This window comes from Nomascus leucogenys, chromosome 7b (assembly GCF_006542625.1).
Source record: "Nomascus leucogenys isolate Asia chromosome 7b, Asia_NLE_v1, whole genome shotgun sequence".
Classification (NCBI taxonomy): Eukaryota; Metazoa; Chordata; class Mammalia; order Primates; family Hylobatidae; genus Nomascus; species Nomascus leucogenys.
Genome location: NC_044387.1, coordinates 104,957,177 through 104,983,160, shown reverse-complemented (window position 1 = coordinate 104,983,160; position 25,984 = coordinate 104,957,177). Strand labels below are relative to the sequence as shown.

Genomic DNA, 25,984 nt, shown 5'->3' with positions numbered 1-25,984 from the left:
GATTTCGTGATACTCCACTTAGTTCACATTACAGGTTTACTTTTCTTTAGAGTCTTAGAATAAATGTATGTTAAAGGCATGTATATTTCTTTAACTATCTTGATAGCTAATTCCAATTTTTTTTTTCCAGTGGCTTGTGTGATTGACATTGTAATCTCACATTAACAGTGTATGACAGTGCCAGGCACCCCAGAAGGAGTTCCTTCTGCTTGTTCTGCCCTGGGCTTTCTCTGTCCTGCATAGTCAACCCCAGCCTGCAGAGGATTGCTCTCTTCCCCTCTGGGAAACCCTGGGATCCCCCTGCAGGGTTTTGCTCAGCGCTCTGCTCCCACCCCAGCATTACTTCACGGGTTCTTTGGGTGGATTTCTCTCAGCTGTCCTGCCTTACCCCTGCCGTTGGTAGCCAAAGTACAGTGTGCCTCGGAGGGATTTCTGTAAGCTCCAGCCTTAGCTGGAAGCCCAGAGTGCCTGGAATGGATTCAGCTTTCCTGTCCTTCCCTCTGCAAGGCAGTGCCTTACATGTGGTGGAGGCCCCCTATGCCTTGGGAGGGGCTGGAAGACCTGCCAGCTCTCTCTGCATTCCACCCCCAAGCACTCCAGGAATGATTCTTTCACTGGGGGCATCTGAATGGTAAAGTTTTTGTATGGTTTGCCAATTTTATTTGACCTCCTTTATACCTTCCAGAATTTTCTTATTTTTGTATCTGTTAATAGTACCCTTCCACATTTTCCGGAACTACCATGAAAGTTTTTCTCATTTTATATATGTTTTCATGTTTCATTAGATTTGGGGTAGCAGACTTCATGGGTGTATCAGTATATTGAACTATAAACCCTGGTGTCCTTTAGTCAGGAGTTTTTACCCATGTGTACCCTTAAAACTGTTTATGAACTTTTGGGTATATGGGCATATTTCTGGAGACAGGACCCATTACTTTCCCTAGGTCAGAGTTTTAGGCAAACTGGCCCATGGGCCAAATCTAGCCTGCCACCTGTTTTTGTATATCCCTGCAAGCTAAGAATGGTTTTTACCTTTTTTAATGGTTGAAATAAAATGAAAAGACTATGTCATAACATGTGAACATGATATGAAATTCAAATTGCAGTGTTCAAAAGTCAAATTGTATTGGAACACAGCCATGCTCATTCTTTTCTGTGTGGTTACTGTCTGCATTCACGTGACAGTGGCTGAGTTAGTAGTCAAAACAGAAACCTTATGGCCTGCAAAGCCTAAAATAATTTACTTTCTCTTCCTTTATAGAAAAAGTTTGCCAATCCATGCCTTAGGTTATCAAAAGATTCTGTGTCCCCAAAAAGTGTTAGCTTGCTTCTTTCTTTTTATTTTAACTGAAACATTGTAATTGTACACATTTGTGGGGTACGATTTGATCTTGCCATATGTGTCTATGTTGTATAATGACCCAATCAGGGTAGGTAGTGAATCCATCACCCCATGCATAAGGATTGCTTCCTTAGGCAGCAGTGATTACAAGAATATTCTTGCCGCATAAATCAACCTATTGTTCTTTGTGAGAGCCAACTCAATGACTCAACTTTATTCACTTTTAGAAAGCTGGTCAAAAGTGCAAGCCTATTGACGTGTTCGACTTTCCTGATAATTCTGACGTTTCAAGCATTGGCAGGCTGGGTGAAAATGAGAAAGATGAAGAACCTTATGAGACCTTTGGTTAGTACTTTAAATCTTTATCCTAACATAACTCTAAAGCAACAACATTTAGGCCAGATATAATAAAAAATAGAAGTATCTTCATATACAAAAATGAGTTGCCTGCATGTAAATGTAATGTTCTCTGGGGAGTACCTGATAATTTGAATTAATTTTTCTCACTTACAGGTACATTGAAACTAAGAACGTTATCAAAGCGGCCCTCTTCTAGTAGTATTCGTTAACAATCCGGTCACATGAGGACACTTACTATAGTACTCTGTAACAAGAGGAACATAGAATACATTTCTCACTTCACTCTACCATTTGATAGAGCCATTAATTTAGGGAGGAGAAGAGTATGGGTAATTTTCCTTTGTGCTAAACTCATGGAGGCAGGGGATGCTTTGGGAGAGCCAGTGGGAGAGCTTCACCTGTGTTCCTTGGAGTGTGAGGTAAAAGGTCAGTACCTGGCTGGCCAGGAGTGTATGAGTTGTCATAGTGGGCTGCTTGTGTCACTGGGCACTCCAGAAGCCAGAAATGACAGAGAAAATGCCATTTGCCTCCACATCTAGAACTTCAGTAGTCAGGCATTTTTGCTGGAATAAGTTTTTTTTTTTTTTTTGAGACGGAGTCTCGCTCTTTCACCCAGGCTGGAGTGCAGTGGCGCAATCTTGGCTCACTGCAGGCTCTGCCCCCCAGGGTTCACGCCATTCTCCTGCCTCAGCCTCCCGCGTAGCTGGGACTACAGGCGCCCGCCACCTCGCCCGGCTAATTTTTTTTGTATTTTTAGTAGAGACGGGGTTTCACCGTGTTAGCCAGGATGGTCTTGATCTCCTGACCTCGTGATCCGCCCGCCTCGGCCTCCCAAAGTGCTGGGATTACAGGCGTGAGCCACCGCGCCCAGCCTGCTGGAATAAGTTTTAAGAGAATTTTGAAGGCTTTGGTTTAATTTTTTGTTAAAAGAAAGTATTATACATTTTATAAGGTGAAATATTCACCAGAATAATGTCTTTTATTATGACTTGATAAAAATGTCCTATTTGTCTAAAATCTAAATCTAAAAGATCTGAACCTAAAACCCCATAATTTTAAAAATGGAAATGGATTCACATACCATAAAATTCACCCTTTTAAAGTGTACATGTCATGGGTTTTTAGTTTATTCACAAGGTTGTACAACCGTCTGCATTATCTAATTCCAGAAAATTGTTACCCTGTAGAGAACCCTGTACCCATGAGTGGTCACTCCCTCCTCCCCCTTCCTTCAAGCCCCTGGCAGCCATGAATCTCCTTCCTGTCTCTACGGATTTGCCATTTCTGGACATATCAGTGGAATCCTAGACTCTGGTTCTTTGTGATTGGCTTCTTTTACTTAGTTTGTGTTTTCAGGGTTTGTCCATGTTGTAGCGTGTATCTACCTCGTTCCTACAAGTTTTTATAGCTCAGTGATACTCCATTGTTTGGATATACCACAGCTTGTTACCCATTTATCAGTTACATTTGGGTGGTTTCTATTTTTTGGCCGCTATGAGTAATGCTGCTGTGAACATTTATGTATGAGTTTTTGTGTGGACTTTTTTCACTTCTCTTGGGCATATAGTGGGAGCAGAATTGCTGAGTCCTATGGTAATTCTATTTTTAACTTTTTGAGGAACTGTTTTACAAAGCAGCTACACCACTTTACAATTCCATGGCAGTGTATGAGAGTTCCCGTTTCTGCACACCTTCACCAAAACTTACTGAGTTTTTTATTCTAGCCATCCCAGCACCTCATTGTGAGTGTGAGTGTGTGTGGTGGGGTATGGGTGGTAAAATATAGTTTACCATATTAACCTTTTTTAAGTTATTAACTCTGTAGCAGATAAATACATTCACGTTGTTGTGCAACCATCATCACCATCCATCTCCAGAACTTTTTCATCTTTCCTAACTGAAATGCTCTACCTATCAAACAACTTCCTGTTCTCCCCTCCCCTCAACTGGCAACCATCATTCTGTTTTCTAGGACTCTGATGTAAAAGGAAACATAGAATAGTTGGTTCTTTGGTAACTGGCCTATTTCACTTAGCATAATGTCTTCGGGGTTTATCTGTGTTGTAGCCTGAGTCAGAATTTTTTTTTTTTTTTTTGGAGACAAAGTCTTGCTCCGTCACCTAGGCTGAAGTGCAGTGGCGCGATCTCGGCTCACCGCAACCTCCACCTCCCGGGTTCAAGCAATTCTCCCTGCCTCAGCCTCCCGAGTGGCTGGGATTCTAGGCGCCCCCCCGCCCCCACCCCCCACAACCACCACCACCACGCCTGGCTAATTTTTGTATTTTTCAGTAGAGATGGGGCTTTGCCATATTGGCCAGGCTGGTGTTGAACTCCTGATCTCAGGTGGTCCACCTGCCTCGGCCTCCCAAAGTGCTGGGATTACAGACGTGAGCCACTGTGTCCAGCCAGAATTTCCTTTTTAAGCTGAAGAACAGTCTGTATGTACCACATTTTATTTATCTATTCATCTGTTAATGGACCCTTGGGTTACTTCTGCTTTTTGACTGTGAATAATGCTGCTATTAATACTAACATGAGTGTATCAATATCTGTTTGAGTCCCTGCTTTCTTCTCTTTTGGGCATTTACCCAGAAATGGAATTGCTGGATCGTATATATTTTATATTTTCAGGAATCACCATTTCCACAGTGCCTGTGTTCCCACCAGCAGTGCCCAAGGGTTTCAGTTTCTCCACATCCTTGCCTGTATTTGTTTGTTTCTGTTTGTTAAATAATAGCTAACCTAAGCTTAGGGTGTGAAGTACTATCTCACTGTGGTTTTGATTTGTATTTCCCTAATTACTAATGGTGTTCAGCACCTTTTCAGTGTGCTTATGGCTGACCATTTGCTTTTTTTTTCCCTTTGACCTTCTGATACGTGATTATTGGCCATTTGTATATTCTTTGAAGAAGTTTCTGTTCACCCTTTGCCTGTTTTTAAATTGGATTATTTGTCTTTTTATCTTGAAGTTGTAAGAATCCAGTTTATATGAGTGGTTGTCTGTGGACATTTGGGATTGTTCTATTTCTTTTTTCCACCCTTGTTATTCACAGCAATAGAGTAAATAAATCCCTTTGCCTCGTTGAGGGCAATACAAAGTAAACTACTAACTTAAAAATTGTGCAGTTGATATGTTCATTATTTAAGCAGCTGTTTAGTTGAAAAAATGCTGAAGTTTGCACTGTCATGCTAAACTTTGAGCATGAAGAAATGGTTGCTTGGCTCTTACCAGGCCCCCTTACAGCAGTTCAGCTCTGTCACTACTGGCCACCTCTTCTCCAAGCTCTCTACCCCTGCGATAAGTCCTGGGTCTCTCCTGTTACTCCTCTTTCCTGAGCACCCGCTAGGAGCATCTTTCTCCTCTTAGCATCTTCTTTCTGTGCCTTTCCACCAAGTTCATTTGCTCTCCTTCTCTTTTATCTTCTTCCTCATTCAGGGTATCTTTTTATGCTATCTAAAGGCTCTGGCATCCCAGAGTAAAGCAGAGAGGAAGTAAGGGAGGCCTGGAATCGCCCCAAAGGGCTTTTCATTAAAAAATACTGAGTGCCCACTATATGCAGGGTACTTTGTGAGGTGACCTCTCTAGGCCTGTAGAGTTTATAGTTTAATGCAGTGGTCTCTCATGCAGAGTGTATGACACCTGACAGGGATGAGGAAAGAAAATATTAGACTGCCGATTTATATTTTTATCTCATTAAAATTTCCCCAACCTGGGCAACATAGTGAGACCCTGTCTCTACAAATAATTAAAAAGTTACCTGGGCATGGTGGCATGTGCCTGTAGTCCCAGCTATTTGGGAGGCTAAGGCAGGAAGATCGCTTGGGCTCAGGTGCTCCAGGCTGCAGTGCGCTGAGATCGCACTACTGCACTCCAGCCTGGGCAACAGAGTGAGGCCCTGTTTCAAAAACCAAAAATAATTCCATATAAGTGCAGTAATAAAGGTTTATTATTCATAAATATTCATGTATTTATTGGTGATAGGGTTTAAAATTTTTATTGTTGAGGTGTGAGATCAAAAACATTTGGGAAGTGGCCTGTGTAATTGATTTTGATTTTGTTAGTTGAACAAAGATTGTTTTGTACTCCATTGTAAGGGAATAAACTTCAGTACTGCCCAAATAGCCAGACTTTTAAAGTTGTGCTTCTTTTTTGTCTTTTGAAAGATCCTCCTTTACATAGCACAGCCATATATGCTGATGAAGAAGAATTCTCCAAACACTGTGGACTGTCTATCCCTTCAACTCCTCCAGGAAAAGAAGCAAAAAGAAGGTACTGGTGTATTTCAAGCAATTGTTTATTCACGGTTAATGGGATTTCTGAGAAACTCTTTAAGATAGAAGCTAATAAAACAAAAGCGTTTTAAGATCCTTTGAGCCAACTTGTTATGCTTTTTCTCAAGAGAACTGAGGCATAAAAACTTTATTAATAACTGACAATTACTTATGACAATTATAATAGCTGTGATAAATGACAGAATTCACACCTGATTATCCTAGAAATCATGCCTGGGAAGATAATTTAGCTTTGAGTCAAATAAGAAAGGAGGGAAAGATTTTACAAGCATAGACTTTTAGGTGATTTTTGGGAGGTTTCCTTCATTTACAAATTCTCTAATTATCACAAATGAGATGTTTCCTTGTATATGGTAGGTGGTAATTACAAAGCAATAAAAAGCCTGTTTCAGATGCATTGTCCCTGAGGTGCATTGGTTTGAGTCTTTCAGATTTGTGTGAAGCTATAGGTCCAAAAAATCTCTATAAAAATGATTTCATAGAGAAAACTTGGGAGCAAGTTATATAATGCAGAAGAACTCTTCAATAACTAGTACTCATTTTAAATTATTATCTAGAGCAGCTCTTTGACTTAGGGACCTCTGTTGGGTAATAGGTCAGTTCTAGTTACTAAATGTATTTACCAAGTATCAAAAGTGCAGTGTTTTTTTGTTTGTTTGTTTTTTTGAGATGGAGTCTTGCTCTGTCGCCCATGCTGGAGTGCAGTGGCGCAATCTAGGCTCACTGCAAGCTTGGCCTCCTGGGTTCACGCCATTCTCCTGCCTAAGCCTCCCGAGTGGCTGGTACTACAGGCGCCCGCCACCACGCCCATCTAATTTTTTTTGTATTTTTAGTAGAGACGGGGTTTCACCGTGTTACCCAGGCTGGTCTCAATCTCCTGACCTCGTGATCCACCTACCTCGGCCTCCCAAAGTGCTGGGATTACAGGCGTGAGCCGCTGCACACGGCCAAAGCTGCAGTTTTAAAACAAATATCCCAGCTGGGCAGAAATCTGAGAAGTCATTTTGAGATTGTCTACACTAGGGAAGTTTTATAGTACTTGGTTATTTTGGAGACTCCAGCTTTTTTGTTTGTTTTTTGTTTTTTTTTTTTTTGGTTGAGATGGAGTCTCGCTCTGTCACCAGGCTGGAGTGCAGTGGCGCCATCTTGGCTCACTGTAACCTCCGCCTCCCAGGTTCAAGCAATTCTCCTGCCTCACCCTCCCGAGTAGCTTGGACTACAGGCATGTGCCACCATGCCCAGCTAATTTTTGTATTTTTTAGTAGAGATGGAGTTTCACCATGTTGGCCAGGATGGTCTCGATCTCTTGACCTCATGATCTGCCCGTCTTGGCCTCCCAAAGTGCTAGGATTACAGGCGTTAGCCACTGTGCCTGGCTGACTCCAGTTTTATATGTTACTGAAAATCAATAAAATCATACATTTGGAAAACGTGCTCTACTTTAAACAGTGGTGAATGTAATTTTTAAGCAGGAATATTTTGAGTAGGTAACACATTCACATGGTTTAAAAATACAAAAAGGTGTACAGTAAGTCTTCATATCATGTCTACTATCCACCTAGCTCCTAGAACCTGCTTCTTCCCTCTCCCTTATTATTAATTTCTCATACGTCCTTCCAGAATTTCTTGGTGCATTAAAAGTAAGTATGAATACACATTTTAACCTTTTTTTGTGTACAAAAGGCAGCATAGGTTGCTACCTAGCTTTTTTCACTTACTACATCTGAGAGATCTTTACATATCAATACACATGGAGCTTTCTCATTCTTCTACCCTTTCCACAGCATGGGTGTTCCTTAGTGTGATTATCCAGTCCTGTATGGATGGGCAGTCAGGCTGTTTCCAGTCTGTGCTGTCACTCCCAGTGCCACTGGGAGTGCCATTTCACACTTGTGCCTGTGTATCTATAGGATATAGTCATAAAAGTTAAATTCTGAGTCAAATGAAATGTGTGTTTGTCATTTTTATAGTTATTGCCACATTGCCACCTAAGTGAGATCAAACTTGGATTTTTGCCAATGTGATAGGTCAAAAATGCTATCCCAGCCTAGTTCTAATTTGTATTTTTAGGAATGATTGAGCAGCAATCATTTAAAAGCTCTTGAATTTCTCTTTCTGCAAACTGTTTATATCCTTTTTCCTATTTTCTAGTTGATGTTGGTCATTTTCTTCATGACTTCATTTAAACATTAGTGAGATTAACCCTATGTTACAGTTTTTTTTTTTTTTTTTACTGGTTCGTCTCTCTTTTGACAAAACATCTAATGGTGGTGTTTTTTTTTTCAACACAGAAAATGTTTAGTTTTATTTGATGCAGTGATATATTTATCACTCTTAGCGTTTAGGGATTTTGAGTCATAGTTAGGAAGACATCTCCCTTCGTGTTTTCTTTTAGAACTTGTATGATTTATTTTATATTAAAATCCTTGATCTTTTCTATATATAAATGCAGCTTTTCTCATTTTTTAATAATGACTTTTAAGAGCTACTTGTTAAGTTAAAAGCAAAGTTACTATCTTTATTGGGTTGAGGTAAATTTATACATTTATTTATAAAAGCTGATCTGTTAGTTTTGGATTGGGTTCTTGCTTTTCTAGTTCTTCAAGATGTATCATTAGGTTATTTATTTAAAGTTTTTCTTTTTTGATGTAGGCGCTTATAGCTGTAAACTTCCCTCTTAGTACTGCTTTTGTGGTATCCCATAGGTTTTGGTATGTTGTGTTTCCATTATCATTTGTCTCAAGAAAATTTTCAGCTTCCTTCTTAATCTCTTAATTGACCCACTGGTCCTTCATTAACGTGTTGTTTTATCTCCTGTGTTTGTATAACTTCCAAAATTCCTCCTGTTATTGATTTCTAGTTTTATTCCGCAGAGAAGATACTTGATATTTCAGTTTTTAAAAAATATTCTAAGACTTGTTTTGTGACCTATCACGTGGTCTGTACTTGAGAATGATCCATGTGCTGAGGAAAAGAATGCGTATTCTGCAGCTGTTGGATGAAATGTTCTGTAAATATCTGTTAGGTCCATTTGGTCTACAGTGCAGATTAAGTCTGCTGTTTCTTTATTGAGCTTCTGTCTGGAATATCTCTCCAGTGCTGAAAGTGGGGTGTGGAAGTCTCCAGCTAATGTATTGGGGTCTGTCTCTCCCTTTAGCTCTAATATTAGCTTCATCTATCTGGGTGTTCCAGTGTTGGGTGCATGTATGTTTAAAATTGTTATATCCTCTTGCTGAATTGACCCCTTTGTCATTATGTAGTGACCTTCTTTGTCTCTTCTTACAGTTTGTCTTAAAATCTAGTTTGTCTGAAATAAGTATAGCTACTCTGTTCTTCTTTTGGTTTCCATTGACATGGAATATCTTTTTCCATACTTCTGTTTTCAGTCTGTGTGTATCTTTATAGATGAAATGTGTTTCTTGTAGGCAACAAATCATTGGGTCTTTTTTTTTTTTTTCCCAATCAGCCACTCTGTGTCTTTTGATTGGAGAATTTAGTCCATTTACATTCAATGTTATTGCCAAGCAGGGACTTACTCATGCCGTTTTACTATTTGTTTTCTGATTGTTTTGTGGCCCTCTCTTCCTTTTCTTCCTTTCTTCCTTTTAGTAAAGGTGATTTTCTCTGGCAGTGTGATTTCTTGCTCTTTTTATGTATTTGTTGTATTTTTTATTTGAGGTTACCATATAACATATAACATATGAGTTTACCATATAACATATATAGCAGGTACTGCCATATAACCCATTATTTTATGCCGTTAACAACTTAACCCTGCTTGCATGAACAAGCAAAAAGAAAACTAATAAAAACTACACTTTTACTTTGCTCCCCCACTTTTTAACTTTTTGTTTTTACTTTTATTTTACTGTTTATGTTTTGAAAAGTTATTATTTTTGATTGGTTCATCTTTCAGTCTTTCCACTTACAATGAGAGTAGTTTACACACATCAGCTACAGTGTTATCTTTTTCCATGTACTTCATATTACCAGTGAGTTTTATCCCTTCAGATGATTTCTACTGCTCATTAATGTGCTTTTCTTTCTGCTTGAATTACTCCCTTTAGCATTTCTTTTGGGACAGGTCTGGAGTTGATAAAATTTCTCAGCTTTTGTTTGAGAAAGTCTTTATTTCTTTTTCAAGTTTGAAGGATATTTTCACCAGATATATTCTAGGGTAAAAGTTTTTTTCCTTCAACACTTTAAATATGTCATGCCACTCTCTCCTAGCCTGTCAGGTGTCCACTGAAAAGTCTGCTGCCAGACATATTGGAGCTCCATTGTAAGTTATTTGTTTCTTTTCTTTTGCTGCTTTTAGATTCTTTATCATTGACCTTTGGGTGTTTGATTATTAAATGCCTTGAGGGAGTCTTCTTTGGGTTAAAGCTGCTTGGTGTTGGTTGTATAACCTTCTTGTACTTGGTTATTGATACCTTTCTCTGGTTTAGGAAGTTCTCTGTTACTACCTTTTTGAATAAACTTTCTACCCCCTTTTCTCTACCTTTTCTTTAAGGCCAATAACTCTTTGATTTGCCGTTTTGAAGCTTTTTTCTAGACCCTATAGGCATGCTTCACGATTGTTTTTTCTTTTTTCTTTTCTTTCCTCTGACTGTATTTTCAAATAGCCTGTCTTCAAGCTCACTAATTCTTTCTTCTGCTTGATAGATTCTGCTATTAAGAGACTCTGATATATTCTTTAGTATGTCAGTTACATTTTTCAACTACTGAATTTCTGCTTGATTTTTAAAAATTATTTCAATTCTTTGTTAAAGTTAATCTGATAGAATTCTGAATTCCTTCTCTGTGTTATCTTGAATTTGAGTTTCCTCAAAACAGCTATTTTGAATTCTCTGTCTAGAAGGTCACGTATCTCCTGTTTCTCCAGGATTGGTCCCTGGTGCCTTATTTAGTTCATTTGATGAGGTCATGTTTTACTGGATGGTCTTAATGCTTGTGGATGTTTATCAGTATCTGGGCATTGAAGAGTCAGGTATTTATTGTAGTCACTGGAGTCTGGGCTTGTTTGGATCCATCATTTTTGGGAAGGCTTTCCAGATATTTGAAAGGACTTAGGTGTTGTGATCTGCATTAGGGGGTCTCATGACCCTGACTGGTGCCCTGTGCTACTGTGGCTGAGCTCGTATCCAAGATGGAAAACAAAGTCCTCTCCACTCTTCCCTCTCCTCTCCTCTCGCAGAAGAAAGGGGTCTCTTTTGGAGCCATGGGCTGTGCTGCCTGGGCCTGGGGGAGGGGTGATGCCAGTACACCCTTAGCCACACTGGTTGGTGTCTCAGTAGGTCATATGCCCCCACAGTCCACTGGCTCCAAGTCCAACTCAGCACTAGGAGTTGCCGTCCTTGTGGCCTAGACTGCCCCTCAGGCTCACCTAGGGCCCCAGAGCACTTTAGCCCATAGTGGCAAGGCTTGTCAGAGCTCAAGCTCCCACTGCTAAGATGGGCGATTCCTCTCACACCAGGACTAGTCCAAATGCTCCTTCTGTGTGTGGGCATCAGTTTAGTTCAGCCTGGTTCTGCTTTCCACTGTTACAGGACAGCACTGAATTCAAACCAAAGCTTCCAAATCACTGCACTCTCCTCCCAAGAGCACAGATTCTCGGTGCCACACAGCCACTGTTGGGAGATGGGGAAGGGGTGGCATCAGCGATTGTAGACTCTTTCCTACCCTCTTCAGTGCCTCTTTCAGCAATAGGAAGTCAAAACCAGGCACTGTGAGTACTCAGCTGACTTTTGTTTCCTGTGAAGGTGCTCCCTTTGTGTAGATAGTTGTTAAACTTGGTGTTCCTGCAGGGGACAGTCAGCGGAGCCCTCTGTTCAGCCATCTTGCTCCTGGCTGTTTCCTCTCCTGTTTTTTTCTTTATGTATAGGTGATTCTGCTCTCAGCCCTCTCTTCATCCAACCCCAGTTCACGCTCATGGTTTTAACTACCTGTGTGCCACCATTTCTCAAGTTTGTTTCTTGTCCAGCCCCTCTCCTGAGTTCCAAGATGTCTTGCACATTGGCCATATTTCTCTAGATGTCCACAGGCACCTCACTCAACAAAGGCAAAACTGAGCTCCATCCTTTTCCTTCTCATCTAGTGTCAGTGAACTTTTAGTATTCTCTAGATTAATAGTCTTGCCATTCACCCAGTCCCCCCCTTTTTTTTTTTGCACCAATCCAGCAATCTGGGAATCAGTCCTGGTATGTTCTGTCTGGCCAGTCCTATTTTTCTGGCCTGTGATTGCCTTGAAAATCCGTTTTTCCTCTCCACACCCCTGCCATCTCCCTGTGGCTGCCATGGTTTGGGGACTTCACTCTTACCAGCATTCCTGCGGTAGTTTCCTGTCTGGTCTTCTTGTCTCTTGTGCCAGCTCTCTCTGGCCTACCCTCCCATACACCTTCCAGAGTGATCTTTTGAAACCCCAGTCTCATCTTACTCCTATGTCCACCTCCTGTTAGGGCTCCCCTTTGCCTGTATGCATGGCGTAGAGGGCCCCTGTGCCCGTTTGGATCCTTGGGTGAGTAGACACTGAGGCAGTTAGGAATGGAAGAGGTTTATTAGGGATACCTGTGAAGGGTAAAGTTGGAAGAAGCAGGATTGGGCAGAGATGGCCTCAAACTGCACTGCAGCGCCTACAGTTCTGAGCAACCCACTGCGGAGCTCTGGAGGAATGAAGGCTGTTGAAAGGAGGCCTGGCCTGTACTGGGCAGAAACATCGAGGCCCCAGACCCTTGCTGTGCTTACTTGTTGGCTAGAGACTGCCCACAGCTGTGGCCTCTGCCCAGATGCTGCAGTGGATGCAGAAGGCGCTGCAGCTGGAGGCTGGGGCTGACTATAGGAGATCCATGCAGCATGCGTATGTGGGTGTCCTGCAGCCCGTCAGTCATAGCCTTTGACTTTTCCCTAGCGTTCGTTATCTTCTCTTAGAAAATACATTCTATCTGTGATCTGTTGCATCTTTCTTGAACATGCCGGGCTGTTTTACACCACCATGCTTTTACATTAACTTTTCCATCTGCTTTAAATGTCCTCCTCCACACTTGTTTTCCTGAAAAAGGTTTTTTACCAGTCAGCGCCAAGTGTCATAACTGTGATGCTTTTCCTAATACCCCAGCCGTGTCTCCACATCATCTTCTCTGTCAGATGCTTGCCAGGTCATCACTCTGCACTATCTTTGGCCTTCCCACTAGGATAGTGAACGCTTTGAAGGAAAGCCTCTCAATTTTAAAGTAATTTTATTCACTGTACTTTGCATTTTGAGTTTGGTGTTAAATAAATTTGTTGTATTGAACAGAATGAAAAGATGAGTTTTCATCTCCCATCAGAAGTTAGGGCTATTTTTTTTCCTTTTTAAAGGATAAAAGGTGTTCCCTTTTCTATCACCTAAGGATGGGCCTAGTGGATTAGCTTTTAGTACAAATGATGGCCCATATTCCTGGGACTGGTAACTTGGAGAAAAGTGCAGTTCTCAGATATCACCACAGGTGCTGCAGTAATGGAACAGGTTACTTGCTTGCCTGGGATAAACTCATATGGCCTGGGTATGGGAAGATGTGGGAGGCAGCAGTAAACCTGGGAAGGTGGCAGGCTTGTATGTGACAAATAGGATATTTCCTCATTAAATTGAGTCTGTTTTCATGTTGCATGAGCAAGTTAGACAAGACATGTGAATGTAAATGGAATGTGTACAAGATATTGATGGCTTGTACTTTTTACAGTTCAGACACTTCTGGAAATGAAGCAAGTGAAATCGAATCTATAAAAATTAGTGCAAAAAAGGTATGTAGAAGTATTCACTCTTCTACTTTAATTTGTAATATAGTTTGATTGGATGCAAATGCAGAAAATGTTCTGTAAAATATTTCGTTTCCTCTTTAGATTGGATGCAAATAGAGAAAACATTCCGTAGCAACATTTTTCATAAAGTTCTATTTTTAGAATATACTTTTATAGTAAAAAGCAAAATATTTTTGTATCTGAAGTGTTTTTCATTAAAGAGGCCTCACATCTCTATGTACTTTGTCAATTTTCATAGCATTCTTGTACTGTGGTTAGGTTGTGATTTTAAAAGGCAGAGTGAATTGTTGGGAGTGTTTATTGTAACCTTTGATTTAGGTTTCCTGTCCTATCCACTAATTAAGTTGCCGTCTTCCTAGTATGTTCAATTTTGAAGTTTAGAAGTGAGAAATGTGGACTATATATATGGTTTCCTACTATTAAGTAAGAATTATAAGCATTTCTATTTTCTAAATAAGTACTGCTGTTTTTTCTTTCTCACAGCCAGGAAGAAAGCTCAGGCCCATTAGTGATGACTCTGAAAGCACTGAAGAAAGTGATACAAGGAGAAAAGTTAAATCAGCAGAGAAAATAAGTACACAACGTCATGAGGTTATTCGAACTACAGCATCTTCAGAACTTTCAGAGAAACCAGCTGAGTTGGTCACTTCTAAAAAGACAGGACCCCTTACTGCCCAGCCCTCTGTTGAAAAAGAGAACTTGGCAATAGAAAGTCAATCGGTAAGAATGTCTGCCATCCCCTAGGAGAGCAAAAAAAGTTTATTGAAAAATTTTGGGGAAGAAGATGAAGCATTTTCTCTTTCCTTCAGATCTTTTCAGAGATAAATTTTATATTTTCCTTAATGTAATAAAAGTATTTGTTTTAGAAAATCTAGATGGTATGGTTGGGTGCGGTGGCTCACGCCTGTAATCCCAGCACTTTGGGAGACCGAGGCAGGGGGATCACCTGAGGTCAGAAGTTCAAGACCAGCCTGGGCAATATGGTGAAACCCCGTCTCTACTAAAAGTACAAAAATTAGCTGGATGGAGTGGCGCATGCCTGTAATCCCAGCTACTCAGGAGGCTGAGGCAGGAGAATTGCTTGAGCCTGGGAGGTGGAGGTTGCGGTGAGCTGAGATTGCGCCGTTGCACTCCAGCCTGGGTGACAGAGCAAGACTCGGTCTTAAAAAAAAAAAAAAAAAACTAGAAGGTATGGAAAAGAAGATAAAATCACCTATAATTCCATAACCCAAAATAACCACCATGTTTTTTGGTCTGTGCTGTTCAGTCCTTTCAGTGAGCTTTAATTACCCTAAGTGAGATCATATACTTGTTATTAAGTATTCAACAATGCATAACATTCCATTCATGGATATGCCATAGTTAATCTCTTACCAATGAAGAATTGCTATCTAAAAAATTGTAAGTGCTTTGATGAATTTTGTTGTAGCTAAATATTTGTGCATTCCTTAGAGCATTTCCTTAGAAAAAAACTGCTGATAAGAATTCTAGGTCTTAGGCAGGCGCGGTGGCTCATGCCTGTAATCCTACCACTTTGGGAGGCCCAGGCAGGCAGATCACCTGAGGTCAGGAGTTCGAGACCAGCCTGGCCAACATGGCAAAACCCCATCTCTACTAAAAATACGAAAATTAGCTGGACGTGGTGGCACATGCCTGTAATCCCAGCTACTCAGAAGGTTGTAGCAGGAGAATCAACTTGAACCCGGGAGGCGGAGGTTGGAGTGAGCTGAGACCATGCCACTGTACTGGGCAACAGAGTGAGACTCCGTCTCAAAAAGCAAAGAATTCTGGGTCTTATTGGTTCTAAAATTCTTGACATATAATATCTTTTGGTCAAGTTCTTAACATGTGATTAATTCATTTGGGCTTAATTGAATAAGTAAATTATGCTCATGTTTGAAAACTTTTTGAAGTATAATAAGTTGTCCCTGCCACCCTGTCTTCTTCACCTTTCCACCTGATAAACGTACACACAGGTAACCTTATAGTTTCTTATATATCCTTCAAATTTCCTTTTGTACATGTAAACAAATATGAATATATTTTCTTATTTTTCCTGTCTTTACACAAATTGAAGCAAACCATGATCTCTGTTGTTGATCTGTCTTGGTGAACATCCCATGTGCACTTGTGTTCTGTAAATGTCAGTTGAGGTCAAGTTGATTGATAGTGTAGTTCAGAGATTTGGTCCCCTTACTGTTTTGTTTTGGTGATGGGGCATGGTCTGCTTGATCTATCAGTTACATAGAGGTGGTATTTTTTTAACTTCTGCTAAAAGTCCATTGACTTTTGATGCAATTTTAAATATGGTGAGGTTCACATCTACCATACTGTGTTTTCCATTTGCTCCTATTTTCTCTCTCTCTTAGAACTCATTTTGGATTAGTTGAATGTTGTTTTTGTATTCCATTTTATTTTCTCTATTGGCTTCTTAGCTATACCTTTTTAAATTTTTTTCAGTGATTGCTCCTGAGTTAAAAATATACATCCTTAAATTAGCAAAGCCTATTTAGAATCAATGTGTTATCACTTCATACATTCTACTTAACAACTACCTTCCACCACATAAATGTAATTACATAACAATATTATGTATAATTCTATTTATCCATCCCCATCCTCTGTGTTGTTTTGTCATATGTTTTACTTCTATGTTACAAATTCTAACCTTACAGTATTGTCATTTCTGCTTGAAAGAGTTTTTTTTTTTTTTTAAGAAAAGTATGAGAAGCAGCAGCTCTATAGTCTTTTACCTGTTCCTCTCTCCAGTTCACTGATTGCCTGCCTGTAGATACTAGTTTCCATTTGTTATCTTTTTCCATCAGCCTACAGAATATCTTCTAGCATTTCTTTCATGGCAGGTCTGCTGGTGACAAATTCTCTCAGATTTTGTTTATCTGGAAGTGTTTTTATTTCAACTCTGTTTTTGAAGGATATTTCACTGGCTGTGGAATTCTGAGTTGACAGATTTATTCCCCAGCTCTTTATACCATTCTGTTGTCTTCTGGTCTCCATGGTTTCTGATGAGCCGTGAGTTGTCTCTTTCCCATGTACATTTACCTTGTCCTGTGCCCCCAGTGCTGCTTGTCCTTTGTTATCGATTATGTTGTTATCCCCATGATAGCGCTTTCCGGTAGGCTTTTTGTGGTCTCACCTGGCATATGGGCAGTACTCAGACAAGGACTCTTAGGACCCCCCCACCCCACAGGCACCTGTGCTCTCCTGAGCAGCTTATTCCAAGTGCCTCTCAGCTGGGTAGAATTGTCATGCCCTGCTTAGACTTCAGCTCACTGTACCCCATCTAGAAATTGTATGTGTGTGGAGTGGGGGTGGTAGTCATGCAGGTCACCTTCCAAGTTTCCCCTTTCTCCAGGAACTCAGTCTTGTGTTGCCTATTGTCCAGTGCCTGAATAAAATTGCCACCTCCCTTTCCCCCATTTTATGGTTGTTTATGGCAAGAGAGCTAGTTTGGAAGCTGTTACTTCACCATAGTTGAAACAGAAATTTGAGCTGATTCCACGTGTTGTTATCTTAAGTAATAAAAGTTCAACTTTTCCATCAAGACAACAATTGTTAAAAGTCAACTGAAAGTTTTATTTTCTCTTACTTTGTGATAGTTTTGTTTGCAATGCTTCCTTATATTAATGTAGATAATTTATATAACTAATCTGTTTTAGAACTAAATGAGAATTGTAGCTAAAGTTTTTTTTCTTCTTGAGACGGAGTCTCGCTCTATTGCCCAGGCTGGAGTGCAGTGGCGCAATCTCAGCTCACTGCAACCTCTGACTCCCTCCAGGTTCAAGCAATTCTCCTGCCTCAGCCTCCCCAGTAGCTGGGACTATAGGCACGCGCCACCACACCCTGCCAATTTTTGTAATTTTAGTAGAGATGGGGTTTCACCGTGTTGGCCAGGCTGGTCTGGAACTCCTGACCTCAAGTGATCTGCCCACCTCAGCCTTCCAAAGTGCTGGGATTACAGTCATGAGCCACTGTGCCCAGCTAAAATATTGAATGACAGTTTGGTAACAGTCTTAATCCTTATGTTTTAAGAGAAAGAAAACTTTTCTTAAAAACTTAATGCTTTTTTTTTTTTGTAGAAAATTCAGAAAAAAGGGAAGATGTCTCATGACAAAAGGAAGAAATCAAGAAGTAAAGCCGTAGGCTCAGGTAGAGAATGATGTTTTATACATTGTCACTCATTCAGGAATTTCATGAGAGAAAGAAGACCCTATTCTTAATTTGTTATAGTAGTAAATTGTAAGTACATAAAATTGCCACTTTTAAAAATTAGGAATATGTGACTTTGGAGTAACATTTTTTTCTAACGTTTTGTCATGAAAATTTTCAACATACAACTAAGGTGAAAAAAAATTATAGTATATATTCATATACCCACTACTTAGATTTTACAGTTAACATTTTATTATTTACTTTATTAGATAGGTAGTAAAGCAAGTATTAATCCATTAATCCAGTTTTTAAGGCATTTTAAAATAATGTAGACATCAGTACTTCCTCTGGAATACTTTAATATGCACATGATTAACTCCAGTTCAGTGTGTGTTTACAGTTTTTTCTTTGAATGTAAAATGTACATACAGTACAATGTGTAACTCAAGTCACTGTCAACATGTAAAGTCTTTACTCCAGAAAGTTCCCCCATGCCTCTTTCATGTCAGTCCCCACCCCATTTTCTCCAGAGGCAGTGACTTCAGGGGCGCTTTTTCTGCCATGGATTAGTTTTGCCTGTTCTGGGATTTTGTATAGATGGAATCACATAATGTGTACTCTTTTGTGTAAGGCTTCTTTCACTCAGGATAGTTTTTTTTGCAATCCATCTATGTTGTTTGGTGTCATTTTTATTACTGAGCTTATTCCATTGTGTGATTACACCACAGTTGATCCAGGCTCTTATTGATGGACAACTGAGTTGTTTTCAGGTTTTGGCTATTTGAATAAAGCTGCTGTGAACTTTTTTTTTTTCCAGACTGAGTCTTGCTCTGTCGCCAGGCTGTAGTGCAGTGGCTTGATCTCGGCTCACTGCAACTTCCGCCTCCCAGTTTCAAGCGAATCCCCTGCCTCAGCCTCCTGAGTAGCTGAGACTACAGGCCCATGCTGCCATGCCCGGCTCATTTTTTGTATTTTAGTAGAAACGGGGTTTCACCATGTTGGCTAGGATGATCTCAATCTCCTGACCTCATAATCTGCCTGCCTTGGCTTCCCAAAGTGCTGGGATTACAGATGTAAGCCACCGCACCCAGCCAGTGAACATTTTTATACACATTTTTTTGCGAACATATGTTTTCATTTCACTTGGGTAAATAAAAAGGAGTGAAGTTGCTGAGTCATAGGGTAGGCATATGTTTAATTTTACAAGAAACTGCCAAACTTTGCAAACTGCATTCCCAAAGTGGTTGTATAATATAATTTTATACTCCTACCAGAAGTTTAAATGTTTAAATGCACAGTTTAAATGTTACTAAGAATATAATGAACAACTTCATGTGAATAAATTTAAAATAGTTAGGGGAGGCTAGTGGGGAGCAGGGGAGAGGGAGAGGCTGTTCAGCGGGTACAAAGTTAGAATTAGATAGGAGGTGTAAGTTCAGGTGTTCTGTTGCACAGTAGGGTGACTATAGTTAATATTACACATTTCAAAACAGCTAGAAGAGATGATTTTTAGTCGTCTTACCACAAACAAATGATAAATGTATGAGGTGATGGATATGCTGAATACCCTCATTTGATTTTTTTACAGAATACATATATGTATTGAAACATCACACCATACCCATAAATATGTACAATTACTATGTGTCAATTAAAAACAAAATTTTAAAAGTGAGTCCACCCATCCCCCTAAAATAGAGGAAAAGGAGATACTAAACAAGGAATTAATTATGGAAGAAGAGTAGACTATCCTGCCAATGGCTTATGTTAACATACAGAAAATTGAGGGCCGGGCATGGTGGGTGCACCTGTAATCCCAGCACTTTGGGAGGCTGAGGTGAGAGACTGCTTGAGCCCAGGAGTTCAAGACCAGCCTGGGCAACATAGTGGGACCCTACCTTTACAAAAAATTTTCAAAACTAGCCAGGCATGGTGGCATACACCTGTAGTCTCAGCTGCTTGGGAGGCTAAGGTGGGAGGATCACTTGAGCCTAGGACTTCGAGGCTGTAATGAGTGGTGAGCGTGCTACTGCACTGCAGCTTGGGCAACAGAGTGAGACCCTGTCTCAAAAAAATTTTTTTTTAAGAAAAAAAATTGGGGTCTGCTTTGGAAATTGATAACAACACCTTACAGATGTATAGTAATTTATAGTTTTTGTAAATGCATTCACAGATATTTTCTTGCTTGAGTCTCAATAAAAGGGAGAGCATTGTTTTATTCCATTTATCATTGAGGAAACGGCCTCTGGAAGGTTAAATGACTTGCCTGAGATCTTATGACTAGTAAGAAAGAAGCTCAAACTAGAACCAAGGTCTTCAGATTCCTGTCTGATATATTACTGTATATTACTACAATTACTTAAATTACTACACTGAGTAATCTTGCTGTATCCTACAAGTGGCCTATCAGATAGATTAAAATTCAGAAAATACAGCTAACAATGAAGAGCTTATCCCCAGTAATGTTAAATAACAGCACAATACTAAATATACAGTAAGGTGATTAAAAGGCAGCAATGCTTTTGGTTGCTTTAGCAGAAATAGAACCAGCGAGACAGCAGTTAGAGTGAAAGTGTATGTAGGGGTTTGCGAGACTGTGCACAGGGATAAGAAGGGAGTATGGCGCCTCCTCTCTGATTGTTCAGCTGTAGCTATCTTTTACAATTTGTTGAGACTATTTTTGTGTCAGGCTTTCAGAACCCTGGACCTACAGCCAAAATATGAATAACCAGCATGTTAACTTACCTTAATATTCTAGATACTTCTGACATTGTACACATTTGGTGTCCAGAAGGAATGAAAACCAGTGACATCAAGGAGTTGAATATTGTTTTGCCTGAATTTGAGAAAACCCACCTAGAGCATAAGTAAGTCTTTTGATGATATGGTATATTTACCTAATAAATTTCCCTTGAAGCACCATTTTTGCTCATCCTACAGTTTTTGTTATGTACTATTTTCATTATCATTGTTTTAGATATTTTTACATATTATTATAATTTTTCTTTGAAGAATTCATATGTTTTTATATGTCCCAAATATGTAGACTTTTAAATTTATATTTTTGTATTAACCTTCTATCTTAGATATGTTGTGGTCAAAGATCATGGTCTGGTGATACCTTTTGTTTTTTTTTAAATTTTGAGGCTTTTTTCATGACTTGGTACGTGATCTTTGTGGAATTTCTAATCATTGGATCTAGATAGAATCTCTAATTATTGGATCTATGTTCACTTTTTCTTGGTACTTCTATTCATTTGTGCTGTATGTATTTAGAGACTTAGGAAAATCATGTTTAAAATTGCTCTGTCTTGCAGATTGAACACTTTAGTTGTCATCCACTCTATTCCTAAACATACTTTGTCTTAAAATTTATTTTACCTGATACTAATATGCATCATAGTTTTCTTTTGCTAGCATTTGCCAGATTTTTTTTTTTTTTTTTTTTTTTTGAGATGGAGCCTCTCTCTGTCTCCAGGCTGGAGTAGAGTGGAGAGATCTCGGCTCACTGAAACCTCCACCTCCCGAGTTCAAGCAATGCTCCTGCCTCAGCCTCCCAAGTAGCTGGGACTACAGGCATGTGCCACCACGCCCAGCTAATTTTTGCATTTTTAGTAGAGACAGGGTTTCACCATGTTGGCCAGGATGATCTCGATCTCCTGACCTCATGATCTGCCCACCTCAGCCTCCCAAAGTGCTGGGATTATAGACGGGAGCCACTGCACCCGGCCAGATTTTACATTCTTTTTAATTTCTTTTACTTCCAACCTTTTTGCGACCTTAAATTTTAATTTCCTTATTAGTCTTTTTAAATACAGTGTATCAGTCTTTGAATTTCAACTGTTGAGTTTAGTCCATTAACATTTATTGTAATTATCGATATATCTTGAACAATATGTTGATATATTGTTACTTCTTTAACTTTTTTATTCTACTTTTTGATGTTCTGAATTTTTTTTAACTTAAAAAAATTGTATTTGTAACTCCCCACCTTTAATTCTAAATTAAGGTAGATAGAATTTCCCCTTCTGTTGTGTGTGTTTGTCTCAGTTTTTAAGACAATAACAAAATTTACTTAGGTGTTTGATCACTTTTATCTCATGTATTTTCTTGCAATATCCTGTAGAAAAGTATTTTCTCTTATTTAAACATTTCATCCAACACCTCAGTGTGACTCTTTTATGTTGCAAAACTTCTAAATGTTCTGATTATTTTGATTATACCCTTGAATTTGAATGACAGCTTAGTTGGATATAATACTTTAGGTTCTAAATTATTTTCTTAAATACTTTGGAAACTTTGTGTTCTTTTACATCAAGTGTTGCTTTTGGAAAATTTGATGTCTGTCTAATTCTTATTTCTTTGAATGTGATCTGTTCTTTAGCTCTCTGAACTGTTATTTTTTTCTTTGATATTCTTAAATTTCACTTTATTGACTGACCTTTTCATTCCAAGGTTTTTAAATTTTTTTTATTCTATTGCTGCTGAACAAATTACTTTTTTTAATTCTAAGAATTTAAAATATTTTTATCCTGATTTTCTTTTTTGTTCTCATATTATCCTTTGCTTCATTCACTGGGAGATTTCCTCAATCTAAGAAATTAGATTTGCTGATTTATTCTTAGAAATATCCATTCTGCCATTTGTCCCATCTGTTGAGTTTTTTATTTAACTTAGCTTTTATATTAATATTTCTGCTTTTTTTTTTTTTTGAGATGGAGTCTCACTCTGTCATCCAGGCTAGAGTGCCGTAGTGCGATCTCAGTCCCTGCAACTTCCACCTCCCAGGTTGACGTGATTCACCTGCCTCAGCCTCCCAAATAGCTGGGATTACAGGCATGTGCCACCACGCCCAGCTAATTTTTTGTATTTTTAGTAGAGGTGGGGTTTCACCATGTCGGCCAGTCTGCTCTCGAACTCCTGACCTCAAGTGACCCACCCACTTTGGCCTCCCAAAGTGCTGGGATTACAGGTGTGAGCCACCACACCCAGCTATTTCTGCTGCTTGTTTTGTGTCTTGTATTCATGTTTTAAGCTGCTAATATCTTCCTTAGAATATTTGTTGGGCTAATTTCAAATTACTGGATCAGATATTCTAAAATACCTGCTTCTGGTAAGGTTTCGGATATAATATGTGTTTTCCTTTTGAAATAGTTGGGTTCCTCCAGCATCTTGTTATTCCAGCCTCTGAGCTTATTTTTCCCCTGGGCCTTTCAGCTTCTGTCAGACAGTATGTATAGAAGAAGGCCAAACCCCAGTCCCTGTTAGTGCCCATGAGTGCAGGGGGTGGGGTAAGCCCTAGGGTGGGCAGCCTCAGCGACTCATCTCACAAAACAGCCTGTCAGGCCGGGCGCAGTGGCTCACGCTTGTAATCCCAGCACTTTGGGAGGCCGAGGCGGGCGGATCACGAGGTCAGGAGATCGAGACCACCGTGAAACCCCGTCTCTACTAAAAATACAAAAAAATTAGCCGTGCGTGGTGGCGGGCGCCTGTAGTCCCAGCTACTCGGAGAGGCTGAGGCAGGAGAATGGCGTGAACCCGGGAGGCGGAGCTTGCAGTGAGCCGAGATTGCGCCACTGCACTCCAGCCTGGGTGACAGAGCAAGACTCCGTCTCAAAAAAAACAAAACAGCCTGTCAGGTCAGCACTTCACTCCTTGCCCTCCAGAGAGGAGCAGCAGGAAGAAAAGATGGACTCTGTGGGTCATCATTCTCCAGCATGGGGGTTTGGCTGGGGAAGGGTGAGGAAACAGCTGCCCAAAGTCAGTCAGCCTTCCATGTTTTTCTCTAGGCCCCACAAGTCCAACCCCAGTTTCAGTCAGGGACAGAGGTCTCAGTTGCTGCAGGGGGCAGGGGAGCGGGGCCGAGCAGATGAGAGCGGTGATGGGAAGAGGCAGGAGTCAGTTTCCTGCAGTTCTCTATTCCTGCCCTGGCCACAGCGCCACTCCTCACAGCAGTCATCCTGTCTACATGACCTCCCGCTCAGGGTTTTCACAGCTTTCTCCATTTTCTTGGTGGTATTCCCTCTGTAGCTCTGGGTGAGCTTGGGGAAAGGAGCCAGCCTGTCATGCCAACTCATTATCATTGTGAGAAGTGCCTGTTTTACTCTTCTTTATATTCCAGAGCCAGTTTCCTGTTAAAACTAGCACAGTTCTGTTAACACACCCAAGACCATCTTGCTTGTGTCATCCTTTACCTATTCACAAATCTCTTACAGGAAGCTACTGATGTTTTAGGGAAAATGGCATTGTCCCCTTCTAAATCATTTCTTATATCAAGAACTTACCACCCAGTGGGTAGTAAGGACACAGGGACAGAGGTCTGAGTTGCTGCAGTGGGTAGTAAGTTCTTGATATAAGAAAGGATTTAGAAGAGGCATAGTATTTTTCTTAGATTTATAACATTGCAGTACAACCTTGTGTTTTTGTCATACCAAATAAGAATTCTGGTGAATCACTGATCTCATTTTGTTTCCTTGACAATATGGTGTTCTCAGCCACGTGAAACACTTCACTCTTTCAAAATTAAGTCAACAACTGTTTAAGGGTCTGTTTGTAATATCCTGTACCTAGCACTCACACCTGAATAGCTTCACTGTTATATCAGTACAAACTGATGATAAGCAGTTTATGTATAAGTAGGGAAGTATGCCATGAAATGCAACATTACAAACTCTTAGAATATTCTATAACTGATTCGATTAATTGAATTTTGCCAGATGTTTAAGTTGCTAGAATTTGGAAGAGCTGTCTTGTGTAGACCATCACCTTTGTGGTTGAAAGAATCCATCAATTTATCATTACAAGCCATATGCAGAGAGGCCTGACCAGTTTTTCTTATTTAAAAAAACAAAACAAAACTTTCTTTAGATGGAGTCTCAACACAGGCTGGTCTCCAACTCCTGGGTTCAGGGGATCCTCCCACATCAGCCTCCAGAGTAGTTGAGATTACAGGCATGTGCCACCATGACTGGCTATATTTTAAAAATATTTCAACATCTGAAAATAATGATTATATTACATTAGAAATTCTTTTTTTTTAAGTGGGGCTTATGTAAATTTTCAATTGTGCTAAAATACACATAACATAAAATTTGCCATTATGTGTTTTTAAGTGCACAGGTCAGTAGTGTTAAGTATATTCACGTTGTTGTGCTACCAGTCTCCAGAACTTCTTTATCTTGCACAACTGACATTCTGTACCCATTAAATCACAATTTTCTATTCTCCACCCCATCTCCAGTGCTTGGCAACCACCCTTCTACTTTCTGTTTCTGTGAATTTGACTACTTCAAATACTTCACAGAAATGGAACCATCCAGTATTTGTCTTTTTGTGACTGGCTTATTTCACTTAGCATGTCCTCAAGGCTCATCTGTGTGATAGCTTGCATCAGAATTTCCTTCTTTGTTAAGGCTGTGTATTGTGTATATACAGATAACCATTCCTCCATTCATTGTTGATCCATTCATTCGTCAGTGGACATTTGGGTTGCTTCCACCTGTTGGCTGTTGTGAATAATGTTGCTATGAACATGGATGTATAGAAATACCTCATTATTCCTGAATTTTTTTGTTTAGTTCAATGTGTAATAACAAGTTACAACTTTTTTTTAATTAAATGTCTTCTTTTGAGATAATTGTAGAATCATGTGCAGTTGTAAGGAATAATATAGGGATTTTATCATATGCATAGGTTTGTGTATTGCATCACCGTCAGGATCCTTGTGTTCTCGTGTCCCCTCTGTCTTCATGTTGCCATTTTATAACTACACCCACAGCCCCAAGCCCTGGAAACCACTAACCTGTTCTCCATTTCTATCATTTCAAGAATGTTATATAAATGAAACTGTATACTGTGCAACCTTTTGAGATTCGCTTTTTTCCACTCAGCATAATGCCTTGGAGATTCATCCAAGCTGTTGTATGATTCCATTCCACTTCATTGCTAGGTAACATTCCATGGTATGGATATACCATGGTTTGTTTGACATTCACCCATTGAAGGAATTTGGGTTGTTTCCAG

The 25,984-nt window shown here is 39.8% G+C and overlaps 1 protein-coding gene across 3 annotated transcripts in view; it reads left to right on the top strand.

The window, feature by feature from the left end:
* CENPU (centromere protein U) overlaps positions 1 to 25,984 on the top strand; it is a 40,488-nt gene that overhangs the window by 3,504 nt on the left and 11,000 nt on the right. For all 3 annotated transcript variants that reach the window (XR_001116129.1, XM_004088572.3, XM_030816377.1), the window contains exons 3-8: positions 1,570 to 1,687; positions 5,867 to 5,972; positions 13,714 to 13,774; positions 14,276 to 14,512; positions 17,890 to 17,959; positions 20,721 to 20,829. Coding sequence is in view for 2 of the 3 variants with exons in the window: in XM_004088572.3 (XP_004088620.1) it covers positions 1,570 to 1,687; positions 5,867 to 5,972; positions 13,714 to 13,774; positions 14,276 to 14,512; positions 17,890 to 17,959; positions 20,721 to 20,829 (701 nt within the window). In the remaining variant the exon portion in view is untranslated. The remainder of the gene's footprint in view (positions 1 to 1,569; positions 1,688 to 5,866; positions 5,973 to 13,713; positions 13,775 to 14,275; positions 14,513 to 17,889; positions 17,960 to 20,720; positions 20,830 to 25,984) is intronic.